This window comes from Sabethes cyaneus, chromosome 3 (genome assembly GCF_943734655.1).
Source record: "Sabethes cyaneus chromosome 3, idSabCyanKW18_F2, whole genome shotgun sequence".
Classification (NCBI taxonomy): Eukaryota; Metazoa; Arthropoda; class Insecta; order Diptera; family Culicidae; genus Sabethes; species Sabethes cyaneus.
The window spans coordinates 28,898,765-28,920,858 of record NC_071355.1 but is presented as its reverse complement, the minus strand read 5'-3'; the positions used below and the strand labels follow the sequence as shown (position 1 = coordinate 28,920,858).

The 22,094-nt window shown below is 42.1% G+C and overlaps 2 protein-coding genes and 1 long non-coding RNA gene across 3 annotated transcripts; all 3 read right to left on the bottom strand.

The window, feature by feature from the left end:
* Positions 1–2,172: 2,172 nt before the first annotated feature.
* Positions 2,173–4,310, bottom strand: LOC128744545 (acid phosphatase type 7). Its single transcript, XM_053841628.1, has 4 exons — positions 3,909–4,310; positions 3,439–3,849; positions 2,958–3,378; positions 2,173–2,835 (listed from the first exon to the last, which is right to left on the bottom strand). Exons 1-4 carry the CDS (start codon positions 4,127–4,129, stop codon positions 2,536–2,538), a joined length of 1,353 nt encoding a protein of 450 aa, XP_053697603.1. The 5' UTR covers positions 4,130–4,310; the 3' UTR covers positions 2,173–2,535.
* Positions 4,311–15,596: 11,286 nt separating this feature from the next.
* LOC128739420 (E3 ubiquitin-protein ligase TRIM37-like) lies at positions 15,597–17,170 on the bottom strand. The gene is made up of 4 exons (XM_053834906.1): positions 16,792–17,170; positions 16,282–16,573; positions 16,100–16,201; positions 15,597–16,041 (listed from the first exon to the last, which is right to left on the bottom strand). The coding sequence occupies exons 1-4, from the start codon at positions 17,168–17,170 to the stop codon at positions 15,597–15,599; spliced, it is 1,218 nt and encodes a 405-aa protein (XP_053690881.1).
* A 2,828-nt stretch (positions 17,171–19,998) lies between these two features.
* Positions 19,999–20,921, bottom strand: LOC128744548 (uncharacterized). Its single transcript, XR_008412397.1, has 4 exons — positions 20,779–20,921; positions 20,428–20,716; positions 20,224–20,369; positions 19,999–20,161 (listed from the first exon to the last, which is right to left on the bottom strand). It is a non-coding gene; the product is annotated as an uncharacterized LOC128744548 (long non-coding RNA).
* Between the last annotated feature and the right edge of the window lie 1,173 nt (positions 20,922–22,094).

Genomic DNA, 22,094 nt, shown 5'->3' with positions numbered 1-22,094 from the left:
TGACCTGTTTTTGTACGACAGACTTCGCAGCCAGCTTTTAGAGTGCAGTACAATTGCAGGGCCAGTTGCTACGATCCTATTGACTCTACCTGCCTCTAACAGTCATGGACTGGCTAATGTAAATCAATTTTCGTCGGTTGCAGCTGCGGAATGAGAAGGCAGACAAGAGCGAATATGTTCAGATGGTAAAATATAGAATTAAATGGCATCTGTACAAGTTTGCTTTTTGATACTTCTCAGTGCGTGAAGTCAAATCAAGATATGGAACTATTATTTACTTAACACTTTTTTACGCCATGCATAGGTCAATAAGAGTGTGCCGGGAATATAACCTTTCTGAATTTTTCCCTACTTTTAGTTGTCATAGTTTTTGCTTGGTGCAGAGAGCTCCTTTCATACTAGAGGCCTTCAACGGCTACTTCACGTCCTGCAAAATCTTTACTTTTACGACTTCCGTCGTCAATTCCATTCCGGACGCTTGAAGTCTGTTCGGTAGCCAGCGGAGAGCAAGGTGGACTGTATGAAATGAATATTCCAACTTGGTATTCCGAAGAGGGGACGGTGGGTAGGGGCTCACGTTTTCCTATTTTAAACTTATCCTTAGATTTACTTCCACAGTCAGGTTGCGCACGGGCATCGTTTCTCTTCCTTTGGCCGATTGGATTTAAATTAATACACTGTATTCCTTATCCATTTACTACTTATATTAAACACTTAACATTTATACATTATTTACAAACGTTGTACTTAAACCACATGACGGTTAACGGTTATCACGCCGAACTAACTCAAACCCGGTGCTGCACGGGCTATTTATAGATTCTCCCGGACAATATTGCATTGTCGGGAGGATAAAAGGCTATCTATCACATTGTTGCACTAGCGTGAAAGCGTGCAAGCGGCGTCGATTGTGCGTAGTCACAATCGTGACAGTAAGTCCCCGTTAGTGCGGGCGTAGTCCCAAACAAAGTCCCAAACCATTAACCGCGAAACCGACTTCACTTAAGCTGTTCCTCTACCGTTCCGCACTCCTCGAGCTTCACTGAAATCAGCCGGTCCAACCTTCGCAGCTGTCTCATGTCTCTTTTGCTGTATTTGCTCGCTGAACCAGCCAGGGTGTAATTATTCTTCTCGTGGCTTAGACAAATCTTCGCTAACGCCGACTCGTGCAAATCGACGGTCGACGACTTGATTTTCGGCCAGTTTCACGGCTCGCCAGGAACCTTCTCGATCCAAAGTGATCTTCATAGCAAACGCAAACGTTTTGCCGTCCTCGCAGCTTCTTCATGCAGCTACTTCCGCCGAAACGGCTGTTGCCTCCGGAGTTGCATCTCCGCCAGAGCGTTCTAGAACATCGTCCGTGTACTTGGAGTTACTTTACTTCTACCAAAGCTTCGTCCCATTCGGTCGTTGTCTCTCGCGATGATCATTCTTACAGTTAAATTGGACCTTTCGTTTTCTTCCGGAAATTAAACTTTGATTTATCAACATTTCGTTTCTTCAGGATTCCAAACTATGGACACTCTGGGCCCATAACCACTTGTAGTGGAAATGAAGAGTGCGTTTATAGTGAACAATGAGTTTGAATCTTGATCTGAACAGCTCTCGGTTGCTAAGCCTTTGCTGTGATCGTAGGTTATTCTTTAGAGATTTGAACTGAAAGACGCAATAAGGTAGTTAAGTTCATTAGAAGTGCAGTGCCTAGTTGCCCGCGCAGTGAGCTTCGCGGTACGATGCTGGCCTAATAAGGCAGTTGTCGTATGTTCGAATCCCGGCTGGGCGGTGCTGCTATAGAGTCAGTAGGATCGTTGCACTAGCCCCGTAATTGTTCTGTACTCTAATAACCGGCTGCGAAAAAGTCTGTCGATAAAGAAGGGTCAAGTTCTCAACAGGACGGGTATACCCATGGCTTTTCGATTTTTTGCCTAATTGGGATGATAACGGTGCATACTGACAATTACTCGACAACGAATTACTTCATATATGGTTGGTTTCTTAGGGTTTTAGTTGTTTCACCAAATTGACTACTCAAGTTGCGATAAGATATCATCTCAAGTTCCCATCAAGGTAAAGAGGAAACAATGAACAATGAATAAACGAATGTTTAAATCTCGGACTAATCTCAGTATTTATGATAAGAATAAATTTAGAATGTAGCAAGCGATAGCACAACCGAGACTCCACTTGAAAATGCATGTGCCAACTTTACATTGCCCAAAATACCATGGTTTCCAACTCCTAAATTACTGTCAATTTAGAAACGACGTAGAATATGCGACCGATAAATTAATGTAGGTATGCCATTAGGTGCTAAGCTTAATGAACAATTATTACACGAATCTGTGATAATCTATGTAATTTGCGTGTAATTGCAGTAAATAAGCACGAAATATAGCATTCCTATCACATTGGTAACTACCGAAACAGCACACAATTCAGATTACCTAGATACTAAGCTAAAAGTAACGTCTTTCATAGTAAAAATATAAAGATTCATCTTTTTTAATTGTCAAACACTGATCTATCTTGCTTCCTCTAGTCCTCTTCGGTTTCGTCACGCAACAGTTGCTTGTACGGAATGTGTCTGTCTTTGATAATGGTAAACTGATCGATGACCGCTCCTTCTTTGTCCACCGAAATTTGCTCGAAGTAAAGATGCGTTCGGTTGTATGCCTTCATCCGGGTGTAGCCGTAGTCACGGCTGTGAATGGCACTCCATTCGGGAATCTTGCGGATGAACGGTTCGCGACCTTCCTTACAGCCGGCGGATCCCGTCACCAAATGCACCGGAGCCCGCGGATTGCGGTATGGCTCTTCGTGGGAACCATTATATACCTAAAATAAAATACGTTTCTCAACCAGCAAAACCAATACGATCAGCTGCTGTTGCATGCAGCGATGAAAACGATAAGCCACATGTTTGAACTGCACCAACAGTGCAAACGTAAGCTACTGACCTTGTAGTCGTAGATGGGCCACAACCGCTCGTACGAGTGCTCATGCGCCCAAATCTCCACATCAACGCCGTACTCGTAGAACAGGTCCTCCAGGCCAAACCAGTGCGTGAAGGGAAGTCCCACGCGCACCAGCGTTTCACTGTGGGTGCAATCGTTATCGTTATCATTGCTGCAGTACATCGGCCGGTGACCGTAGGTCACTATCCACGGTCGCTCGGCACGGTTCTCCGGCCGATTCGCTTCCTCCAGATCGCGCCGGAGCCACTCGTACTGGTTGACCAACGCTTTCAAACCGTAGTTCATGAAATAGTACACCTCCGTACTAAATCCGATGAAATGCACCGGTCCCAGGTTGAAGCTGTACATCATGCTCTCGGTGCCACCCGGCATGCTGAAGCGTGCACGATAATTGGAGAAATTGCTGCAAAGAAACAAATTAAAAGTGAATTTATGTTGAATAATCCGCATGATTAAAACCTACTATTTTTCCTCGTGATTGCCAGCGCACACCATATACGGCGTGTAAGCTGCAATCGACTGGATCTGATTCATGAACTGGTCCCCGACCAGAGCATTTTCCGAGTTCATATCGTACGCAAAGTCTCCTACGTGCAGGATTGCATCGTACATGTGCCGCTGAGTGTCCTCCTGCAATCGGGCCATCGACTGTGCATTCTCATTTCCCATATCGCCGAATATAGCCAACGAAGGAGACCAATCCGCCCCCTTCGGAACGGTATGAAAGTAAAACTCTGCTGACCAGCCCACCGTACTGCCACAGTGATACTCGTACCGGGACAAGGGCTGCAGGTCTTTCAGCACCACTCGGTGTATGTATTGAGTGTGTCGCTGCGAGCCCCCGTCGACGAACTTTTGCTCCGTTCCGGTTGCTCTGTTAAAACCGAAACATTTATTCCCAAACATTTGTTTTATCAGTTTCAAGTGATTTACCGTAATATCAATCCACCAATTCCGTACTCTACAATCGACTCATTTGTTGCCGTCATGGTACTCCAGGTGACCACTATTTCGTCGGTCGTTTCACCGAAGGCCAGATGAACCTGCTCCGGTTGGTAGTAGAACACTTGGCCATTGACCAACCGAAGCAAAAGCAGTGAAAATAGTATCAACAGCGACGAGGCCGTTGCTCGGATTGTACGTTCGGATTTCATCCCGAGTCGAACAGGGAACTGACCACGTACTAAACTATAAAATGCGTATTACAGCGTCTGGCCTCGATCAGAAAATATTCTTTGTGACGCGGCACAGTGTGTTTGTGTTTATTTTCACTCAACAACTGCTGATAAAAAAGCGATAATCATCCTCGTCCGTCGGTGTTGTGTTGTGTTGATTGAGTTAAGCTGCGACGACTGCGCTGTCACTGCGCTGTGCGATGCTACTTTTGTTGTGATTGTGACGGATCGTTGTGATGTCCAGTATTGCCAGTATTTTTAAAAAATTATTGTTAGGAAAGCTTCCGGTCAAAAAGTATAAAAGCAGTATTGTCAATTGCAAGGAAAATTGTACCATGCAAAGTGCGATATTGCTCATAAAAGTGCTATTTTGCATTAAATCGTTTCGGTATTTTCGGCGCACTTATTGCTTGGAAGATAACGAAAAAGTGCGCCGAAGATACCGGAACGATTTAATGCAAAAGCACTTTTATGAGCGATATCGCACTTTGGATGGTATAATTTTCCTTGCAATTGACAATATAGTCGCGAGCAACATGTCAAAAGGTCCAATGTGCAAATGAGAGATTCTCTTCTCTTCGTTTCTCCTCTCTTGCGCTTATCATGTTCACGCAAATGCACCTACGTTGTTGTTACGTCGCAGCATAAAAAACGATCTTTGCAATTCGAGCCTTTTTAGCGTCGATCAAAACTAAAAATATATTTTGACCGTTAGTATCCCACATTTTGCACCTTAGTGGACACCGCAGTCTAAAAGTGCGACTGGCACAAAAAGTGCGAAAATGCAAATGGTGTGAGTGAGAAAGAGTAACAACTGCAATGTTGCCGTTTTGTTTTATCATATACATTGGCATTAGAAAAAATAATTTGGATTAATCCAGGTACAGCTGCAAAGCACAATATTATTTTTGTCTTAATGTTTTTCTTGCTTTCTACTCACATTATTGTTTTCTATCTGCCTTTATGTGAACTTCTTTTCCTGTCGTTCGTCGTTCAACTTGAACCACCCTAACAAATATTTTTCCGGCTTAAGTTTCATTTGTCTTACTATAATTCATTATCAATTACTCACAATTCCGCTATCTGTAGTGTTGTAGTGTTTTTACTTATTCCGTTTCAATCGTGCACTCGTACTCAAACTATGTTGCTTTTCCTAAACACTTTCCGCTTACAAAACCATGATCCTTCTCGCGCTTCCTTTAAAACTCACTTTAAGAAATCTGTCCAACTTTTAGCTTTCCAACTTTCAAAAACTTCTATAAACTACAACTTAATGATGACTTTCAATTTTCCACAACTATTTTTCTCTCCACTGTTTATTTTCTTCTGACTTGTTTATTTTTCTGAAAACCATCCGACTATCAACTACCATGGCGGTCAACTTAAGTTCGTTGCGCGAGGGCCTCACCAGTGTGGCCAGAACATTCCCCGGCCCGTAACCCTGCGCCGGAAGTTCAATCCGGATCAGAGTTACCCTCCAAAACCTCCTTCACAGTTAGTCATGCCGTCGCTCGCTTGCAACGTCCTTTCTTCGTTCGTACCCATGTTGAATCCTTCCGTCGTGCCTGTTGAATCCTTCCATCACCAGACAGAATGGGTTCCTCTACGACACCACGAACCCAGAATTTCCGATTATTCCCGTTCACCACATCCTCCAAGTCTCTGGATCGCAAAGGTTTAGTTTCGTCCAACCACTTTGTTAAAAATAACTATTTGCAAATTGTAGGATAACAGTTTTATTGCTTGTAACTTCAACGATAGTTGTTAAGCGAATGAAAATTTTATGCAAACCTAATAAGTCATGGCTGGCTTTAATTTCCTCGATTGAAACTAGAAACATTCTAGCCTTCTCGATTGTTCGAAACATCCTCCGGGGCGGCCAAGGTATTGACTTCTAGTAGTATGACCTTTATAATCGGTATGACGTAGGTAGATCGACAAGTACGCACTGTAACCGTCCTTACTTTCCCATCAGGACCCTTAAACACTTTTTCGATTATTCCTTTTGCCCAACAGCCACGATGCATTTTTTCGTCAATTATCATTACCAGATCGCCAACAGTGTACTCGCAGTATTTCCGGTTGTCCTGCCATTTTTGTCGTTTGATTAGTTCCGGACGATAAGCTGAAACCCATTTTTTCCAGAAACGATCAGCATATACTTACGACACATATACTTACACTATACTTATAACACTTACGATATCATTTTCGTCGAAATCGTGATCATACTGCATGTGATTGTTTCTTCCCAGTAACAACATATTGGGTGTCAATAGTTCAGGATCCTGCGGGTCGTCTGGCACGTGGGTTAGAGGTCGATTATTTATCGTGTTCATAATTTCACATAACGCCGTTCGGAGAACCAAATCTGTAGGATGTCTTTCTTTCAGGATTGTGTGTAGTCTCATCTTTACAGATCGCACCAATCGTTCCCAACAGCCTCCATAATGCGGCGCAACAGGAGGTATAAAACACCATTCGATTCCCCTTACGCTCATTGTTTCATCAATCTGCTGCTGGTCCAGCTGCTGGATCAAACTCTTTAGTTCTTGATTAGCTCCATAAGAATTCGTACCATTGTCAGTGATGATCTTTTGAGGAACTCCACGTACAGCTATGTAACATCTAATACTCATTATACAACTATTGGTATCCAGTGAGGGAACTATTTCCAAGTGCATAGCACGGCTACTCATGCAGGTAAACAGCACGACCCATCGCTTTTCCAGACGTCGCCCTATTTTTACAATCAATGGTCCAAAATAATCAATGCCTGTGAACGTGAACGGAAACACGAAAGGGGTTGTTCGTTCTGGAGGTAAATTTCCCATTTGCGTCACACTTGGCTTGCCACGTAGCTCTCGCCATTTTAAACAACCTTTCACATATTTTTTGATTTGTGATCGAAGTTTTGGGATACAATATCGGTGTTTCAAGTTGTTCAGAACAGTTTCCAGTTCTTGATGTGCATTTGCGAAATGAAAGGTCCGAATCAATAAATTTGTAAATGAATGGTTTTCTGGCAATATTACTGGATTATTAACGTTGAACGGTTTGCTTCCATCCTGGATCCGACCTTTCATCATAATGATACCATTAACTATGAAAGGAGAAAAATGGTTCAAACGGCTCGATTTCTTCACATAACCATTTGTCGCCAGACTGCTAAACTCGTCCGAATAAACTTCTAATTGAACTCGTCTGAGCCATAGATTTTTGGCTCTTTCCATATTGTGAACGCTGATGACGAATGTTTTCGGTTTTTCTTTTCTTGGTAAACCCAAAATCTGCCTCATCTTCAAATAATATGCGGTAGACCGAATGAGTCGAATAAAATCTGAAAATCTCGTTATATCAGGCAAGTCCCAGGAATCCTCTTCCAAGACGTGATGACAAACTACCATGTCGGCTTCCAAATCCAGATGAAAATTGACGGAATCTTCAGGAGATAGGGCAACAAGATCATACTCAGGCCATTCACTTCGACTTAACCAGTCTGCCATTTTTGCAAATTTGGAAACTTTCGTTGCCAGATCGGCTACATTTAAATCCTTCTCCACATTGATGTAGAGTGTCCGTTTTCTTTGATTTTCGTTAATCGGGACCCTACATATGCAGTCAGTTTTTCCTTAGTATTCAACCGTGCTAAGCAAATTTTCGAATCTGTCCAAAAGTGTGAAGAAACTACTTCGACGTCAAGTTCATTTTGGATTCTGCGAGTCAATTGACTAGAAACAACACATCCTTGTAATTTCAATCTCGGCACGGTTTGTGACTTTAGAGGGGCAACACGGGACTTGGCGAGTACTTGAGAAACATGCACCTTTTCCGGAAATCGCTGCACCATATAAATCACGCTAGCATATGCTTTGTCACTTGCATTGGAAAAAGCATGATGCTCGACACTACTAAACGTCTTAAGTCCAGGAAAGTAAAATCTAGGAACGCGAATTTCACGTAGCGCTAAAGTTTGTTCAAGCCATTCGGTCCATCTTGAAATCAATCCGTCAGGAAGTTTTTGATCCCAGCCACAAATCTTGAAACAATATTTTTAAATGAATGGTCACAGGACTAAGTACACAAAGTGGATCGAAAATGCTCATCATAAACTGTAGCAACTGGCGCTTAGTCGGAACGTCGTTACCGGAACGGAATTTTTCTTCTAGCTTCGGAAAATCCAGTCGAAAAACGAATTCATCAGTTCGAAGTTGCCATTCCAGTCCTAACACTCGAGCACATCCGCCAGTGTCTGCTCTCAACGAAGGATGTAGGGAGTTCAGTACTTTTTCACTATTCGAGACAAATTTTACCAGTTTGAAACCGCCGCGCTCGTGTGCGGTTATAACTCGTCGAATCAGTTCAATTGCTTCATCTTCGGTGTTTGTTGAATCCAAATAATCGTCTACATAATGTTGCTTTTCTATTGCTCGTTGTACACCAGGAAAACGATCTTCTAATTCTTTAGCGTTGAAGTTTTTTACGAACTGTGCAATTGATGGGGATGACGCGGCACCGAAAATCATTGCAGCCATTACATAAACATCTGGTGGATCAGTGCGGTTCATTCCTCTCCAGAAAAACCTCTGAGAATGTTGATCCTGTTGTCTGATGCGTATTTGGTGAAACATTTCCCTTATGTCTGCCATGAATGCTACTGTTTTCTGCCTTCCTCTCATCAGAACAGCAATTAACGGTGGAACAAAGTCGGGGTCCTTCAGTAGCAGATCGTTTAGCGAAAATCCATGTGACTTAGCCTTAGCATCTATTACCAAATGGAATTTATTAGCACTAACGACACTGAAATGTGGTAGATACCAGGTATTTGCTGTCTCACGTAGTTCTTCCGCACTCAGCTTTCTGGCGTACCCTTTTGAAATATAATCTTCAATTTTCTGACAGTATTATTTCGCGAAATCTGAATCAGCATCCATCTTCTTTTCAATGATGGCGAGACGACGGAGGGCCTGTGGTTTACTATCCGGCTCGAAGGACCAATGTTAAAAATAACTATTTGCAAATTGTAGGATAACAGTTTTATTGCTTGTAACTTCAACGATAGTTGTTAAGCGAATGAAAATTTTATGCAAACCTAATAAGTCATGGCTGGCTATAATTTCCTCGATTGAAACTAGAAACACACTTGGTCCCCTGATTCAACACTGGATCTTTTTCCAGCTTTCGCCGAGCTGCTTTCATTCTCCGAACGGCCGTCGGATAGCTATCGGTAAACCGGCGTGTATTTCCTCTCCTCAGCAACCCCGTTTCAGAATGATTCCCTACTCTTCTCGTCGTCGCTTCAAGGATTTCACAAGCATGCTACTCACGAACTGGTTCCGGTGGAGTGAATAAAGTAACCACTGTATCTTCCAATATATATAGACCATAGACTGGCCATCCAAGTTCCGACCGAACTGCGATCGGCTCACGAGGCTTACCGATTCTTGACTCCAACGGCGCGAACAAATGTAGATTGTCTAAACCGATGAGAATGGTAGGCAACGCTTCTGGATCGTCCTGTACGGGAATTCCAGCCAAATGCTGGCAGCGCCTCACATCCGCGAAGCGTACGTTCTGCTTCAGTAGCTGCAACTCCGACACTGTTCTGATATATAAACAACGGAAACTTTTCCTTCGATCCTCTCGCTGAAATCATCAATTCTACTTTTCTAGAACGATTTTCGATACGGTTGATGTTACTGGTCCACGTGACAATTTGAGGCTCTAGCATACCTTCCGCTCTCAGCAGACTAGCCACTGAATTGTCCACCAACGTTGCCGAGGACCCTTCATCGAGAAACGCCACAGTATTTAACTGTCGATTTCACGCATACAGCGTAACCTGCATCGTGCGAAAAATTATCGAGCATCTCTCACCGTTATTCACACTATTCTCAGCTTTCTGCAACTGAATCGACTCTTCTACTCGGCGTAACAGAGGATGATGGTTTCCCTGACAATTTCGTCCGTTACCGTGTTTCTGGAGGCAGCGTGCGCAACCCATCCGCAATGTTAATTCCCCTAAACTCATCACAATACTTCATAAGGTGGTCCGACCGCTCACAGATCTTAGCACACTTTGCTGTTCGACTCGCTTCGAAACCCATCATTCCACCTTTGCTCCGCTTCGTGAACATGCACAAACTGTCTACTGTTAGGGTTTCCTTTCCCAGAATGGCTAGACTCGCTGATCGACAACCCGGTAAACTCCGCCATCTCGGACACATCGGACACAATTTCGTTCATGAAATTCGTAAATATTCGCAACGGACTACCTACCTTGTTTCGCTTATACCGCACCCAATCGAGCTTGTAAGATGGGGGCAGCTTGTCAACTGGCTCCTGCACCAACATCGGCTTGGTCAGATGATCTTGTAGACGGGCGGTCTCGAGATAATCGCACAGTTGCTTGACCGTTGTCCCAAACTGAAAGAAAGTTTCCAAACGATCGAAAACAGACACTGAGTAAGCCTGCAAGTCGTATCTGTCGTGAATAAAATATACATAGTAGAATTAAATTGGATAAGTTTTCTTCTTTTTTAATTTTAGGTTTCGTATTCTACTAAGACGCTCCAAAAACTGCAGTCAATAACAACATGGTCATTGGTGGATCGCTCTTCCCCCATAGATCAGTAGTAGTAGTAGTAGTAGGGGAAAGCCACCATCATTTCAAGGACTTGCCAATGTATGTGGGTAGAATTACAGTAGATCCAAATTTGATTATCAAATGAATTTCACACTAATGCTGTTACAGAAGGGCCAAAAGGGATTGGGCGGACCCACAAGCAGAGGCACTTGTGCGCATTCCGGGGTTATAAGAGTCGCCTTCCAGCATTAGGATCCTTCCATGTAATAATCAATTTCGCTATACCAACTTTAACCCACGTGATGATTTGTTTGTTTTGAATTGAGAAGTGCCATATTTGCTTCAGACCTTAAGGATTCAGGTTGGCAATCCACTCCGTCATCCAGCCTTCCACATTTATGATATCAATAATAATACTGTTAATATATGATATGATATTAAGATGAAATGTGGTATAAATGATAAAAATAGAACAATCTCACCAGCAGTCCTTCGTATGGAATAGAGTAGCGTCCTTTGGGTTCCATAAATGCTTCTTATTTAATTTTAATTTTTAAAAGTTAATTTAATTTTTCATTCTGGTATCCATGTGCAGTATTAAAACTCGTTTTGGCCAGTTTTTACTATATAGCAGGAGATGCTTCATAAGCTAAAACGAAAAAAATAATTAAAATAACTTATTAGGCTTACCTATTAGCTAGGCCGTGTGGCTCCGCCGTCTGCCCAAAACCGCGGTTTTGAGACCAGGCAGCCGGGAACCACCCAGCAACGCACCTCCTAGCTTGGCTACTCAATAGAGCATTACCAGGTATGGCCACGTGGAGGCGCTAGGTAGGGGCTTGGGATGGCTAGAGCTATATTGGACGCTCATTTGCCTTCCCTATTTCATACCCTCGCTCTTCCCCCATAGATCAGTACATAAAGTCACGTGGGTTTCCCGCGACGGCCGAACAGAAAACCAAATCGACCACACCTGCATCAGCCGAAAATGGCAAAGGAGCCTTCTTGGTGTACGCAACAAACGCAGCGCTAATATCCCGTCCGACCATCATCGTGTTATCGCTGAAATGCGGAGAGAGGGAAAAGCAGGCATTGAGCGAGCGCGAACCGAATCGGCTAAGACAGCTGCTCGTCAACGATACGCCGAACTGGAGAGAGCTGTTAAACGAGCTTGTAAGCGGGACAAGAGAGCCTGGACTAACTCCCTAGCCGAACAAGGGGAAACCGCCGCCGCCAATGGTAAAGGATAGAGCTGGTCAGCTACTGACTGACCGTCAGAGATCAACAGAACTAGCAACTTATGACAGTTGTCACCTAGGTGACACAGTTTGTCACTTAGGTGACACGGGTTTGTTACCTAGGTGACACGGTTGTAACCTAGGTGACAGCACTCAATTCGACTCGCCGTGGTGAGTCACGGCGAGTGACAATTGTCGTATTGAGTCACGTCACTAGACCGCATTCTCCCGATCCACATTCTCGGAGTAATTAAAAACGGGCTCACGAAAAGGGGCAAATCTAAAACATCGCATCCCGATCACAGCAGTGAATCACTCTGGCAATGCCATCCTTGCGCTCTCCCACGCTCTCTTCAGCGCCGTTATCGGATCGCAATAGATCAGAACCGATCGGACAAATTGATCTCAGCACAGACGACTTCTGTAGTTCTGTGGAATCAATATTCCTGTGACAATTTGAGAGACCAGTTTGCTATTTTGATAGTGCTAAAAATGGTGTACACGCATCGCCTATCGAGGCTATTAGTTCAAATCGAGTCGGCTGGACTCAGTGAAGATTATCGAACGTGAACCCTGCGAAGGAAAGATTCGACTGTTTGGGTGCAGTGAGGCTGGGAATCGCCGGCCTGTGCGTGTTAGTGGCATCAGCAAGGTTTGTACTAGCCTGCACCTGCAGACGTCCAGTATTTAACATATGTATTACAAAGTCCATATATCCGTTAGTTGGATCAAGCGACGCTAAGCTGCACGGGAGGATTTTTGAGCTGAGGCACATGAGCATAGTGATGGAGTAGCTTACCACCGAGACAAGTGGGATCGGTAAGCAAACATTAGACAGCCGAAGTGCTAGTTGCAATATTAAAAGCCCCTTTCGATTCCATGTAGGCCTATTGTTCTTTGCTACAAATACGCACGAATGCTGAAGATGGCACGTCAGCCATGTACCGCCGTAGGCCTGTTGAGCCCTGGGTGCACTTGCGGAAGAATTGGACGTCGCATGCATCTCGGAGGCCACAATACACAAACACACACTCTAACATTTAAACAGATAAGTAGAATAGAGTTAAGAGGCCATGAGGGAGGGAAAATAAATAAAATAGTCAAGAGTTAGCCGTTACTTTCTTTTCTTTTTGTGAAATTGATGCATTTTTTTATGCTTCTGCGTGATTTCGGGAGTAATTTGTCGTAGTACTTTTGCGCTGAATCGCGAGCCTGTTTGTAAGCCGTTAAGGACGGGCCGAAATCTCCACTTCATTTTCATCTGATGAATTTTTGTCTCATACTCGCGGGAGCGTTCCTCCCCATGTGACAAGCTTCCTGGCAGATGGTCTCACAGTCAATGAATATTAATGAATATATGGTACTACCGCCTGCCTTAGCAGAACATCCGTTCATAGCAATGAGCCTATCATGTCAAAAAGAGTTGAACATATTCAATAATTGGTCATGCTTCCCAACTCTTGTATGAAGGGCCAAAGGGGAATTGGACGATAAGCAACATCATTATCTCCAGTCCCTTTAGGACTCCCTTCGACTGCAGATCTACCGCAGACTCCTGCAGTAGACGGACCATAGTTTCCGTCACACCGACGATATTAAACTGCACCAAGCTCCCACCAGCCGACTTTTGCCAATCTAACGTTACTGCCATCTTCAGACGACCATTTATTTCATCAAATAGCATGACACTGGGACGCTCTGTTGTTGGTATCATGGATGCCCCCGACCCCCCTGAGCGTAGGGAAAGGGGCTTCCAAAACTCTCTTCACGGCAAGTACACACTTGTAAATACCCTTTCGTCCACTGACCCGTATCGTCTTTCCAGTACTACGTACTTGCATGATCCGTTAGCGGTAATTACTGAACGAAACTTTGCTGACGACACTCCGACTGCTGGACTTCGGATATTCCATCAGAACGACCGTGACTTCAGACAATCGCATGTAATATCGGGACGCACTGTAGATGGAATTATGGACGCCCCCGACCTCCCCGCCGCAGTCGAACCTTTCCAGCCAGCGACCAGCAGTCGTCGCGGTCCTGGAACGTAACGGAAGTAGTCGACATATTGGACTTAGAACACCGCGACGCGTATTCGAAAGCTCAATGGAGGCCTCTTCTCAGATCGACACAGTCCGGTCATTTGCTGCCAGCGTTCATCTCGGTCGTCGCGGTCCTGTTGTCGAATCTGCAGTCGAGGTCCTCCAACTTACCCTCACAGGCAAGTACTCACGATTCCACGGCTTTGTACTCCTCATCGCTCCTCCGGTTCCAGCGCGGATTTATTTGGTCTCTCTTCTGGTTATTCTACACGTACATCTACATCTCTACCGCATTTCTACACCTCGCCTTTGGTAAACACTACAAGTCAATTAAACTTAAGCTTATCATCCGGTCCTGGACGCCTACCACAACGCAATATGGAAACCCCTGATCCGCCTAGCTCAGTCGAGCCCGCCGTAGACACCGAATTACAATCTCAATCTGACTCGTTCCTGCCATCCAAGTCGTCCCGGCCCTGAGTCTAGTGCTGGTGAAGGGGTTTTCCAAGCCGCCTTCCATGGCAAGTATCCTATCAGTAACGGTATCCATCGCTCTGACGCATCCTCAATTCCCAGGACATCAACCGGATCAAGTATTGCTGCATCTGCTACCTCGAATGTCCTGGTATACTATCAAAACGTTAGAGGAATGAACAGCTCTCTCGCTGAGTACCAGTTAGCCTTCAGCGATTACCCTTATGACGTATACGACCTCACCGAAACCTGGTTGAATCAAAATACGACGACAAGTCAGTTGTTTAACGACTCTTACTTCGTTTACCGACAGGATCGGTCGCGTTCAAATAGTTGTAAAAGTACTGGAGGTGGCGTTTTGTTAGCTGTTCGCTCAGGATTCAAGTCCTGCACAGTTAATCCTCCCAGCAGTTCGGCAGTAGAACAACTATGGGTCGCGATTACCACTGTTGATGGAATACTCTATCTCTGCGTAGTTTACATCCCTCCCGATCGAGTCAACAACGAAAACTTGATCTTGAAGCTATCAATTGGATTGTGTCGCAATTAAAGCCTAGAGATAAAATTGTTATTTTGGGTGATTTCAACTTAAGCGCGATCTCTTGGCAGCGTAATTCCAACGGTTCTCTATTCCCGATCGCCTCTCGATCGTCCATAGGCATAGCCCCGCGAAAACTGCTTGATACGAAACGATATGCAGAGCAAGTTAGATGACCTCTCCGAGAGCTCCCAGGTCTATGGTAAACTAAGTCTATGGTAGTGAACACTGACAATTCCACCAACTTCACAGTAGCGGGACAACAAGTTGAAAATTCTATAATATATAACCGCTTAAGGACAGAGCATTACCGGGTATGGCCACGTGGTGGCGTTAGGTAGGGGCTTAGGATGATCAGAGCTATGTTGGGCGCTTCTGTAGTTGCCTTCCTCATTTCATATGTTACACAGTGAGAATGTAGTCATAAAATAAAAAAATTAAATAGTGCTATTAGCTTACAGAACTTCGGTGTTAATATAGTGTATGGATAAGAAAATAACATTTGTTACATTTGGTTAATCAAGAAGTGAAATCAAGAAATATTTGTTGCGTGTTAAAACATTGATATTCAGGAAGAATTTTTGCTCTGCCAGTCAGCTAGTGCCCGAAGGATACTTTTATTTTCGTTGTTCTCCTTCTCAAGCTGTTCCACGTGCTTGTCGAACTGTGTACACATTTCCCTAAAGGTTTTCGCCTGTTGAATGTGAACCCGAACCGTTACCGAGCCATCGCTTCCGACTGTTGGATTTATCTGGCCAAGTTCGACGCTTTCGCCATGTTCTTCAATCACAAAATATTCTTGTGGTTCGTCCTCCAGTACAATCGCATACTCACCGTTTTCGCCTTTCATCAAACATAAAAGACATCGAACATTTTCATCTTCTTTTTCTAGCCGGAGCATCCACTGAAAGCCTCGGCAGTTCTGCTGTGCTTCATAAAATTTATGTTTAGCGATAACTTCATCGAATTGTACAAAATGAAAAGATAATGTTGTCATTTCCGGGAGAACGTCGCTGTAAAATATTTCGGTATTAATTCAGAATGCCGCGCAACTGTGACACTGTAATTTACCTAATGTACAATGGTTTAACTACCTTTTCACAAGGATCCTGTTCCAAACGCAGAGAATCAGCTGTTTTCCTAGCTTCCATTAATTGATGCAATGCATTAGCACTGATAATTAGAGCAAGTAAAAGGAAATATTCGTTGAAACGATAATACCTACTCTATAACCCAATATAAGAGGTACTTACTTGTTTTCCGCTTTCAGCAAAGCAGACCACATGTTGCTTAAGTTGTCGGTTTGTTCCTTACTATTTTGCAACACATCTTTAGCCTTTCGCTGCATCTGCAGTTGCTCTTGGTACTTTGCTTCAGCGGTTTGCTTCATCTTTTCGAGCTTTTTCAGCGCTATTTTACATTTATTCGCGAGTTGATCCTCGTGATCCTCAATTTGGCGCAGTGAGCGGTCTATGGCAGCATTGCGTTCGTTTACCCATAGCAAATCTTTTTCCAGTTGCTCCTGAAATTTATTGCAGGCTTCATCTGTAATTAAAAATTGCTATCAACTACCTACTAAGTCAACTATACCAAAAAAAGGCCCGCCCAGTTGACTCCGGGTTACGATGCAGGTCTAACAAGCCAGTTGCGCTGACTGGTAATATACTATTATAGGACAAACGACGAGAGCTGCGTTGCAGACGCAATTCTCAGATGAATCCGTCAGATCAATGCCCTTGTACGCCGTGTTGAATCATACATACCAACCGGTACAGCCTGATCCTTGTGCTCAAGATGTGGCTCAGCGTTCCAGCAATGTGTACAAATCGATTCCTCGCAGACATAACAGAACAGCGACAGCTCACGGGTTTTGTGTCTACTGCAGCGGTTTCGCTCATCCAGAATGTGAAAGTTCTCAAACATTTTTTGCATTTCCTCAAACGGTCGCCCTTTGACCAGGCTAGCTTTATTGATGGCTGCCCTGCAGCAAGGGCAACTTTCTTCTTTTTCAAACCACTCAAGGATGCATTTGTTGCAGAACATTTTGCAACAACGCGGACACAACTGAGTATCCTTGAGTGCTTGCTGGCATATGCAGCATTCAAAGTAGGTCATTCCTTCCGGTGCAAGATCGTGTTCCATTATACGATTACAGAACGTTCACAGGACTTTGCAGACTATACTTAAAAACAGGGTAAACAGTAACTAAGCACCGATTATTTCTCTTTCACCGCAGACTATCTAACTATGTAATTATAAATGAAAGTAAAACAACCAGTAAAACTTGCTCGTTACGCCGACTAGAATTCAAAATTTTTATTCAGAATTTCCGGCCCGCCGTTGGAACCGTTGGAAGGAAAGGAGACAGAGGTACCAGATTAGATATTTTCAAAAATAAAATGACATGAAGTTCACAAAGTAAATTGATATATACCAGGTATATGACAATGCGAGCTGTCATATACACTTTGCACTAACACATCTACACTAGTTCTGAGATTTCGAGCATTTTGTATGGAAAATTAGTTAATTTTTTAAAAAAATCGTTGGATACGCAAGATTTGTCTATTTTTTTTCTCACAGTTTTTATGTTTATGCTTAGAACATTATTTCTAGTATGTATTTTCATGAATACAATGAAGTGCAACATTCCAAATTGCAAGCGGAAATTTTTTCATCAAAACGGTATCAAGATGTCTCAAAGAAATGTCGTTATATCGCTTTCCTACAAGTAGTAAAACAAAAAAGATTTGTTTTTAAAATGCTCGGACATGATTGCTCAATAAGCAGCATGAGCAACATTGTTATCCGCCCGCGATATTTTTCGTCTGATTTCTGGTAAGCTTTTAAAGTGTTAATTATCTTCTAAGACCGTTTTGTAGCAATCTAAGATTACTTTTTATGGTTTTCTACATAGTGTTGCGACGGGTAAATTTATGATAAAAAGGTATCATCTTGGAACAGTGACTTCAACTTAAGGATTTTCAAGCAATAGCACAAGCATCTATTCGAATAAAACTATTTTTTAAAAGAAGACATCAAAGGCAGATATTCAAGAGCATCATGCAAGCAAAATGTTGGATGGAACGTGTTTTAATTTAAGCAACCGTATACCGTATTGATCGTGAAGTATTAGAAACATTAATTCATTTTTCAATTGCACATCGAAATAGTTAGTCACCCATGTTCTCAAATTTTTTACGTATAATAAAGAAGGCTACAAGTGCAAATGACTTTAAAATATATTCCTTACATTTCATTGTAAATGTTCAAATATTTCTCTGGAATAATATAGCTGCATTCATTAATTACAATTAATTTAGTTTTAATTTTCATGCAAGTTCCACCATATTTCAGAACTATTTCTTCTTCTTTCTACACACACTAATGCAACCCTCGATGGTCACATACCTGGTATATATCAATTTACTTTGATGAAGTTCAGAGATGCCATCAGTGTTTTTTAATCAGCTAGAGGCACAGAGAACCAAGGGGTTTCCAACAGCAATGATTACTACGCACCTTCGAAAAAAGTTACTTTTGATCTGAGAGAGAGTCGCGGAGACGGTCTTCTTTTTCTTATGCTTTGGCTGTTCTTCTTCTTCCTATTACGTTTGCTTTCATTTTCGGGCAAATAAATGAAACTTGTGCGTGAACATCTCATTGGACGTGTGAAGTGTGCATTTTATAATAACATATTTTGGTGTTAATTGTCACACGGGCATTTCAGTTTTTGCAAAAATGTTAATTTACAATTGAGACAAACAAGACTAATTCAATTCCGAATGTGTTTTTCACAAAAACACCGGCAGAAAACTTATGAGAATTAACAATACTTTTCCATTTTGGGACAACGATAACGACTGGCTGCATTTGACAGATCGTACTGGCTGCATTTGACGTTAGAATTTTTCCTCTTCGCGAATCTCTCTCAGCTTTTGATTACTTTACTGATTACCTCTGATTACCAGTAATCAATCTCTTGTGATTACTATAAATTAATCATGATTACCAATGATTACTTAAGATTATCATTGATTACTCTACTGATTACCATTGATTACCTAATTAATTTGTAAATGATTACAAAAGTAATCTCTGATTACTACGCACTTATATGCCTTGCTGGAAACCCCTAGCAGAGAACAGACTACCAGGTAATTGACAAAAAGTGTGTAAAAGATTTTTATGTAATCTACGAGTAATCCTTCAATAGAGCACCCCTCGAGCAGTAAGTGGCAAACTAAATCTTGATGTCGCTGCCATCGCTGCTATGTACACTGTAAAAAATCAACACGTTCTCATGAAGTGGATTCCACTTAGATCTATGCTATAGGATGAACCACATCGTATTAAAGTGGAATACACTTGAGATTCAATCAATATGCTACACCAGCATTTCAAAAGAAAAACGCTAAGATTTCACGTGTCGTCCATTTGATTATCAAACAGCAAAACATTAAGATTTCACGTGTCGTCCATTTGATTATCAAAAAGCAAAACATTAAGATTTCACGTGACGTTCATTTGATAATCAAAAAGCAAAACACTAAGATTTCACGTGTCATGCTTATGAATATTAAAGGTTCTATTATTGGATCTTAAATGCTTTTTGTTGAATACGCAATGCATTGTTTATGAAAATTAAATGGTTTTCACTTTGGATTTCGTATGACATTTTATATGACAGCCAAATGCGACAATTTGGGTTTTGTGGTGTTGGCATATGATTAGGCAATGTGATATAATTAATAAAATAGTATAGCTTTTACTTCTAACAATGCAATTTTTATTGAAATCAATTAATGAATATACCGTGCAAGCACCATATTCAAAGCAGTGCCTAATTCTGAACAGCTGCAAATTTATCTTAAATATTGACAAAACTCTAGCTATTTAAACCATTTTAGTAATATGAAATCATCAGATGTAGTGATTAATTTGTTTATATAACTAGAATTTTGTCAATATTTATGAATAATGAGACTTTTCAGAATTAGGCACTGTTTTGAATATGTTGCTTGCACGGTACATAATATTAAAATGTAATAAGAACCTTCCTAATGTTGTCGATGCTGTCGATGATTTATCCAGAGGCAATGGCCAAGCGAAATGGCATCCTTGATCAGATCACTGAAAATGTGAAAAAGGAAATAATAGTAATTGATTTTGGTACCATAAACTATTGTTCTTACCAATTGCTACTTAATGACGAGTAGCAGTCGTCGTTGGCGTAAATTTGGAAGCAGTCTTTCGTTTCTTTGTAGCTTAGTAGCGTTCGTTGAAGAGAATGGACTTCGGCTGGACATGTTCGCTTTCTAAGCACATCCAGCAGTATCGGCTGATATCAAAATAAAAGTTAATTAGACTTGTTAGGACACACACAATTGGCTACTAACCCTATCGTTCGGTTCCAGTTCCACACCATGCACGGTACCATCGACAAATGAAGATGCAGCGTGTTTGATATCGAAGTCGTCACTGTCGTGGTCATCTTTAACTTTCACGAGGCTAGGATGCGGCTTGGACAGGACGCTAAAATGATTTTGGACAGAGCGGATGCACCTCCTCCGGATTCTTGTAACCTGTTCGATGAAAACAAATTTAAATTGCTCACTGATTTCGGTGATAATTGGCAAGCGTGCGCTATTCCTTGTCCTAGATGTGTACAGAGAAAGTTTATGAAAACTGTAAATAGAATATTACTATATAGTTATTTACACAAAGGTACATTCAAATTATGACATTACTTGTTTGTTCAGTCCACCCCATTCCCTCTCGAGACGTACAAGAATTGCAGTTTATTCTTAATTGCAGAAATTTCGTTAGATGCTTGGCAGGATGGTTTTTCGAGTGACATTGCAAGCTTTCTTTAAAACACAGCGAATATTCCTCCGGCGGGGGAGCACTGGTATGATGACTATCGGGAAAGTTGAGGTTTCTAGAGGTCTGCCCAGGTAACCGCTAAGCACTGAATTAAGCTTGAAAGCTGCTCTAAATTTGCAAGTTACATGCTGCCAGATATAATTCAGCATTGTCAAAGCATAGCAGCTTTAAAATGGCATTCTCAATGCTGAATTAATATTTACTTGAAGCACTATGAAAAGCTGATTAGATGCTCTAAGCAAGCTTTATTGCCGTTACCGGCATCAAAAGAGATTTTGAACACTGCTTACACTTGCAGGAAATCTCCTTGCGAACGTACGCGTGATAACAGAAAAAATGCTTCCCTCTCTTTTTGTCTTACGCAAAATCCTGCACCGCCGATTAAATAAACATCAACACGAATCTATAGGGCATATGCATACGGATAATATGCAAGAAATATTTCTATACATGTATGCCATCACATAAAAAGAAAATAAAAGGTAGGTAATTCTCCCAAAGCGCAACTTATGGAAGATATGTGAAAAACAAAATCTTTCCCTCCATTCCGCCTTGATAAGCAAATCAAACATCCGAGTTAAGAATTTCGGTAATTTAAGTAGAGCTATTGGCAGCTGACTCGCAACTACCGTTTACAGATCAATTGGTAAAGGCGTTGTCCTACTCCTCTATTCCTATTCCTATCGACAGATTGGCTGGCGGTTCAATTCTAACCGATAAAGAAAATAACAAAAAGCAATCTTGAAACGTCAACAAAGTACGCCATATATAAGCATAACAGAGAGGGAAGATAAAAAAGGATGTACAATATATTTTTCGCATTTTTTTATGTTTGACGTTTTACCGTTACGCAACAGGCGTTACGTTTTATGACTTTTGTAGAGCTCCAAGCACTAATGTAGCCGGATATTTCGCCAAAACCGGCTTTCTAGCAGCTTTTTATAGGCATATTGAACTATGCTGCACGATATGGTGTGCACCATAGGCTAATAAAAAGCTAGATTTCTGCTTCTTTAAGTGCTCACTGGTTACTTGGGTGGTTTCTAAGGAAGCATGCGAATCACTGATTTCACACGTTTAGCTGGGGCTACTTTCGGTGGCGTTAATCGTTGTTGAAGTTGTGCTAGTTGTAGTACTTCTATACGATGAACTGTGACTAATCTATTCTGAATTGCCTTTC